This window comes from Priapulus caudatus, unplaced genomic scaffold, assembly GCF_000485595.1.
Source record: "Priapulus caudatus unplaced genomic scaffold, Priapulus_caudatus-5.0.1 Scaffold543, whole genome shotgun sequence".
NCBI classification, from domain to species: domain Eukaryota; kingdom Metazoa; phylum Priapulida; class Priapulimorpha; order Priapulimorphida; family Priapulidae; genus Priapulus; species Priapulus caudatus.
This window is the reverse complement of record NW_014577604.1, coordinates 78,173-85,168: the sequence shown is the minus strand read 5'-3', so window position 1 is coordinate 85,168 and position 6,996 is coordinate 78,173. Positions and strand designations below refer to the sequence as shown.

Genomic DNA, 6,996 nt, shown 5'->3' with positions numbered 1-6,996 from the left:
ATATATATATATACATACTCTTTTTATACACCGCACGCGCTATCTTTTTGGTGTGTGCGTGTGCCGGTGTGCGTGCGTGCGTTTAGTGTGGCTTGCTATGCTAGGTGCAGGCAGGGGCGTAGCCAGTATGTAGCACTGTAGGCCCGGGGACCTACACTTTTTTTGGCCAAGTTATCTTTTTTTTTAAAACACCCATAATTCAAATCCATAAGCTTGCTGGACGAGTTTAAGAGTCTAGACAGGAAAAACTATTGAAATGAACGTAGCAAGAATATGGCTAAATTAGGTGACCTATTCTTCTGTCATCTAGGCTGTCATTTCTATCGTGTGCCTTTTCATTCAACACTCTACCCGCCGAAAAAGACTAGGATCCGATCTTGTCAGTTTTTTAACATTTTAACTCGTTCGTAACACTATTTTAACTCGTTTGTTTTTTGGGTTTAAAAGTGATATTGAATGAGGTGTCTCAAGTTAGCAAGAGGCCAGGGAACCAGAATGAACACTCGGGAAGGGCCGTTTTCAGCCATCTGGGGGGTTTGTAAAACCAAAAATTTTCTTGCACGCTCCGCGCCAACCCATGGTGCCGCTCCGCTCAGATAGTCGTGCCTACAACTTTGAAAATCCTGGCTACGCCCCTGGCAGGCTCCACCTAATTAAATTCTTATTATTATACCTTTAATCTACATTTAGTATAGCTATATTATCATTCAAACCCGTGAGAAAACACATTAATAGTTTAACACAATTTCAAAAGGTTATGGTATATATAGTGTGGTGTGTGTGTGCTCTTAGACTTAGACAATCGAAACGGCGTCTAAAAATGTGAGAGCATTGGGAGCCGGGTAAGCGCGGGCACGGTTACACCTCCCGTTGTCAAATGTTTGCACACACGCGCGCACGCACGCACGCACCGTATTCACACACATATATACGGGCATGCGCACGCACAATCACACGCGCACCCACGCACACTCATACCACATTTACACACACACACGGGCGCGTACACACATACACGCGCACGCGCACGCACACGCACACACACAACTCTCGTTGGGGTTTCTCTTAAATTTTCGCCTCACAGCTGTGCGCGGCAGTGCGCAGCCGCAATGGCTTTGGTGTGTGCGTGTGTGCGCGTGCGGATTTGGCGATCTTAAAATTTGGTGCGGGTTTCCGCTGAATGCCGAAGTTTCTTCGGGTACATAACTTTTTAGAAAATTGCTTCAAGAAGTCACTTTACCATCGAAAAATCGCGTTTCAACGTAGCGGAATGTATTCGGGACGTCCAGAAGGGGCCCCAGCTCGATTCGCGTGAGCACACGTGGCACGGTTTCGGAGGAGATACGGAAAACGACACTTCGGCTCTTTCTACTATTATATAGTAGATGTGTGTTTGCGCGTGTAGGTATATTGTCTATCTTTTTCCTGGGAAAATCATGTGACTATCTACATACAGAGATGCACTTCAAAGTAGAGTATTATTGTAGAGCATGGGTGCGTGTGCATGCCTGTCTGTGTGTATGCGTGCGCACGCGCGCGTGTTTATTTATGCATGCGCACGCGTTCGTGTTTGTGTACGAGTGATTGTCCAGGTGCGCGCCTCCGTGCAAGTCTGCATCACCTCAGCTTCCGGAGCCACAGCGTAGATGTCCTCTTCCTCTTCCTCCTCCGGCTTTCCCTCAGACGTCTCCATGAGGCCAGCTTCCTTCTCCGCCTGCCACTTCGATACGGCCGCGCTGATGGCTGCAGTAGAGAGAACAGTGTCACAGTTAAACACTAACGGCAGATTCCCAACAGGTGGGAGCATGCAGGGCCGGATTAAGCTAGTGCGCGGCCTGTAGCATACGTTATAAAGGGGCCCTAAATAAAATCACATACATATTAAAACACATAAGGGTAACTTAACAACTTTTTTTTTAAACAAAATTTAATTATTAGACAGTTCATGATATTACGGGACCCCTAAAACGACGGGGCCCCTAAAACCGAAGGGCCTGTCGCAAATGCTACTTTTGCTACTACTGTTAATTCAGTAATGGGTGGGAGGCTGGGAGCACTGTGTATACATACGATCAGGAGTATATAATATCAGGAGTAGATAATAGGGAGGAGTGTGACATCAATAAACAAGGGAAATTCGTCATTTACTAGCCTTATAATACCTACGATTTACTACGCTGGGACCGCGGGAATAATACCGATAACTCTCTCACGGAATCAGTCGTTGGGTTTCAGGACAGCGAGAGGTACGGACCGAACGTCCTGCGTACGATCCTCGCCGTCACAGCGATCATCTTCCTGCTCTACGTCGTCTGCCACCACGACGCGAAGCCTAACTCCGCACGCCAGGCCTACATATCCTACATGATAGGTGAGTGCGTCGTCGCGGCGACCAGAGCGCGTCGTCGCGGCGACCAGAGCGCGTCGTCGCGGCGACCAGAGTGGTTTCGCGAGGGAGGGGGGGTCGAGCGACAAATCCGGCCACACACTGGTTTGAGAACGTTCATGACTTGCAATGTGGCGCCACCTAACGGCGAAAAATAAAAGCGCACAAAAGAGTTCACGAGCTCAGGTCACAGCGATTTTTCGAAAATTTGAGAGAAAAAAACGTTTTAACGCGTAGTCTCGTTTTTCTTCCCGCAGGTGGCGTCACCATGGACATATTCGACAGCGTGACGCTACTCGACGTGCTCTTCACGCTCGAGTCGCACGTGCTGCTGCCGTTCTCCGTCACGCGCGCCGTCGCCGCGTTCGGCTGCATCAACTTCCTCCTGCCCGCCGTCACGCTGCTCGGCCTCAGCGGTTCGCACTTCGGCCGCAAGGTGGCGCCGGCGCGCGCGCGGACGGCGCACACGCTCGCGTACCTGCTCCTCGTCGACGTGCCGTACGCTGTGCTGCGCGTCTGGCTCTGGCACGTCTATTACAGCGACGTCTCCGTCTTCCTCATCAAGAATCTCGTCATGATCTACGTCGCGCTGCGCAGCGTCTGGGAGCAGTCGCTAGATGGCGCTGACGACGCTGACGCCGGCGGCGGCGACGAGAGCGAGATGAACATGATGCAGCCGCCGCCGGTGGCGACGCGGCCGCCGCGCCGCGGTCTCGTCGCGATCAACGGACACCAGCGGGTATAGGGGGCGCCGCCGCGTGTCGACGGAGTTTCGCCATCGTCGGTTCGGTGTTGGTGGGAGATGGCGGGGAGGTCCCGCCTTCTCGCACCGAAATCTACGGTGGTTGTTCCTGCGTCCGATCGATCCTTGATTTTTAGAGACGCCGGGCGAGATTTGGTAGGGTTCGGCACGAAGCAGGAACCTGCGTGGGGCGGTCGTTTCTCGCGGCGACTCGTTATTTGTATAACCGGCGCCGGCGTTGCCATCTCCCGTGCGTCAAGGAACGCGGAGGTTCGGTTTTATTCCCCTCATCCTCCCGTAGGAAAACCGGTTTTAGAGCGACTCGTGAGAGCACGGGCGGTCGTTGGACACGGGGATGATCGGTCGTGAGACGGTGGCACGGCTAGCGGGACATGTAATATGTCACCTGCTCTGCGGTTGCGGCGTGCGTTGCCCCGCCGAAATCTACGGGGGTTGTTCCTGCGAGTCTGATCGATCGGCCGATTTTTAGAGACGCCAGGCGAGATTTGGTAGGGTTCGGCACGAAGCAGGAACCTTTGTTGGGCGGTCGTTTCTCGCGGCGACCCGTTATTTGTATAACCGGCGCCAGAGGCGGGCGCGGGGTTTAGAGTCGTCAAGCAATGACGGCTTTGACATGTAGATGAAGTAGTTTGCTTTTAGAACGCATTTGCGGAAACGTACACGAGGAGGCACGCGCAACCGACCCGACTCGACCCAACTCTTCTGGGAGTAGCAGTAGTACCGGGAGTGGTCCAACTCTTCCGGGAGTAGCAGTAGTACCGGGAGGGGTGGTTGTATTTGGGTAGACATTTGGATTGATCTTAATGTGCTTCCCAATCCTGGTTCTGTTGTTACGTGGATAGCTACGATTGTCCGTCCGTCCAAACGCTTTTGCCGAAAGTAGTGACCAGGGGGCTGTGTTCAAAAACAAAATTCGTCTCAACGTTAACTTTTTCTCAAACGACAAAATTATGAAGTTACGAATTTCTCAATTGGAATTCGAATTCTCAACAAGTACACAATTATTTTTATGCGCCTAGTTTACGCCCCCCCCCCCCTGAAGCCCATCCACCATCCACAGACCCCAAAGGGGTCCATGGACCACAGGTTAATAACCCTTGCCCTATGTGCTCCAGGGCGATAAAACCAACAGTGGATGGCGCTCTTGTAGTGTATAGTCTGTGCAAGGTGATCTCGGTAATGCACGTACACTTGTTTTATGTACACGCTCATAGGTTGCTGGCAGGTTTGAAGGCGCGCGGGCATTTAAACCGCCTTGTCGCCAAACGAGTCGTCTTAACCATGATCACGTATACTCTCGACATCGTACTATCGGTTTGTCTGCTGTAAACACGTTTCGCGTACTCTCGGTCGTACGTTAATCGTGATCTTAGTCGTGAGCGTTTTATGCGCGCGTTATTTTTGCGTGGGAACTCCTTCGTTCTTCGTGCGGGGGGGAGGGGGGGGGGAATATAGTTTTAGTAGCAGGAGTGGCGAGGCGCGTGTCCCGATCGATCGCGTGTACTGTACAGTTTATAATTAACAGGTGTTGAACTCTGTGAGCGAAGTTTACAGGCGCGTTTGTTTGGGACGAATCCGTCTGATCGAGATCATATGATCCTGATCCGACCAAACAAATGCAAAACTCACTTTCACCGGTTCACGTTTCGCTGTGACCTATCACGGGATGGTTTATAACAAAGAACAAGCTGTGATTGGCTGTGGCGCAGGCCGCCATATTGGATCCCGTTCGAATCCGCCTCGCTAGCAGGGTTGGGTTCGGTGGATCGAGATCAAGTGAACAGTCAGATCAACGAATCCATCGGATCGAGATCCGTGGATCCAACCAAACAAACGCGCCCTACGTAATCTCACGAGGGAAAGAATTTCGACGTCTTCGTTTCGCATTTTCGGAAGCGGCCGTGGTAAGATTGGCTTACGACGAATCGTGGCAGTATGGCCCTTAATTATTTGCAATCCTGCTTCTGTAAGGAAAATTCGCCAGCAAGCCCTAGAGTAGGAGGGGAACGATATCGCGGTGGTGGTCGAGGAGGGGTTGGTGATGGGCAGCGGGGTGTTATTGGAAGGGTGGAGTCACGGACTGTACCGTACATGGCCTCTCTCATGCAATCTCTGCTGTTGTCGTAAAATCGAAGGGTTAGGGACTGAGTTATCGTTCAATCAGGAGTGTATCAATATTGATACACTCCTGGTTCAATGTATATAAGTTTCTGGAATCTCAAATGTCGCTTCTCAATGTTTTGACCCGCTCGCGTGAAAAGTTTGCATCTCATTAGCATCGCATTATTACGAGCAGTACGCAGGACCGCAGTCCCGCGGCTGGAGACGGTGAGAGCACCACCTTGTGATAGAAAAGCGAACCGTATACGTACACATTCGCTTTTCTTTGTCAGCGCCATCTACAGGTGAACAGTGGCATTAGCGAGGAACGAGGAGCGCACGTTTCAAGGTCGTAACGGCGGCCGAACGACGCGATCACGAATTCGATCGTTGATTTGATATCACCAGGTGTTCGTTTACTCCTCTCGCATCCTGCTTCCCTCAGTGGCTGGTGCAACTCTGTGATTTCCCGTGACACCTTCCCGAATTTTTCGCGCAAACATTTCCCGGTGTCCACCCTCGCCACCTGGTGAGAGTAGATGGGTGAGCGCCCTCTGCTGTCGCGCGTTGCAGTCGTGTGCATTTATTTTTGTACGGAATTGTATATTCCGACGGTTTATTAGTTTTGTATTGGAGTAATTTGTTTGTACTTCTAACCCACTGCTGAGCAGTGGAAACTACTACACGTGTATGTGTGTGGTCGCGCCAGTACCGGCGCAGAATCGAAATCTTGAGAATTGTAATCGGATGACGGTGTGATTGTTTTTGTCGGTAAGCTCAGCATTATAGTCATCGTCAGTAAATTCGTTTCATGTCCTTGACGACTTTCGATCGTTGTCATTTCTTCGGCTGTGTCGCATGCCCCGTCGATCGTGTTTTGCGAGTACATTGGTATCGTTTCTCAAAAAAACAACCTTCTGCACGATAAAAACACATTACACGTAACGTGTCGGTGACAGTTTTATTCGCCAGCTCTTAGTATCGATTATTTAACACGATGGCTGTGGAATGCACTTGCTCGGCCCTCTTGCCTCGTTGCACGAAACCATGGTGACGGCACAGACAGACAAAGGAACAGTGAATGAAATGCATACTCTACATTACGCAATCGAAACAGACGCTCAAATCTGTGTGCATGAGAGTCCCGGATGAAAGGGAAGGGGCCCCTCTCCATACACACGTACACAAGACAAGTACGCATACATGTACACATATATGCACACATACGCACATATACACACATACGTTACCACACGTATGCACTCGTGCACAACTGTTACGTCACTACCAAGTTTACGAGTAACAAAATGAAACAGGTTATCATGGGTACACGCGCTGAAGTAGAGACTGGGGCTTGCGCGAACGGCCATCGAGCGGTGACAGGCAGCATAAACCTAGCCACCGGTAATATGTACAACGTAGCGACACTAGAAATCCGTTGGTCCGTAAAAAACGCCGACTGTGCAAGGCTTCCTATATAATATAAGAGAGACTCCATCCGTTATGTTGACCTAAGGCTACGGACAATGGCAGCAACCTGCTTCTTTCGCTGCACAATCCTCATATTTACAGATTTACAAAGGAGTGTAGACTCTGTGGGGTGTAGAGTCTGTCACCCAGGTCTGCCCCATCTCACGAGAGACCGATAGGCCTAGCGATGTCGCGCGCACGACGCTACAGGCCTAATAAAGTCGCGCGAACGACGCTACAGGCCTAATAAAGTCGCGCGAACGACGCTACAGGCCTA

At 50.8% G+C, this 6,996-nt stretch overlaps 1 protein-coding gene across 1 annotated transcript in view; it reads right to left on the bottom strand.

Annotated features, from left to right (window-relative positions):
• Window positions 1–1,376: 1,376 nt before the first annotated feature.
• The window catches only part of LOC106811480 (pre-mRNA-splicing factor ISY1 homolog), a 16,905-nt gene continuing 11,285 nt past the window's right edge, over window positions 1,377–6,996 (bottom strand). Inside the window, exon 7 of the mRNA XM_014815117.1 lies at window positions 1,377–1,743. Within this exon, the coding sequence (XP_014670603.1) occupies window positions 1,547–1,743 (197 nt within the window). The 3' untranslated portion in view covers window positions 1,377–1,546. The remainder of the gene's footprint in view (window positions 1,744–6,996) is intronic.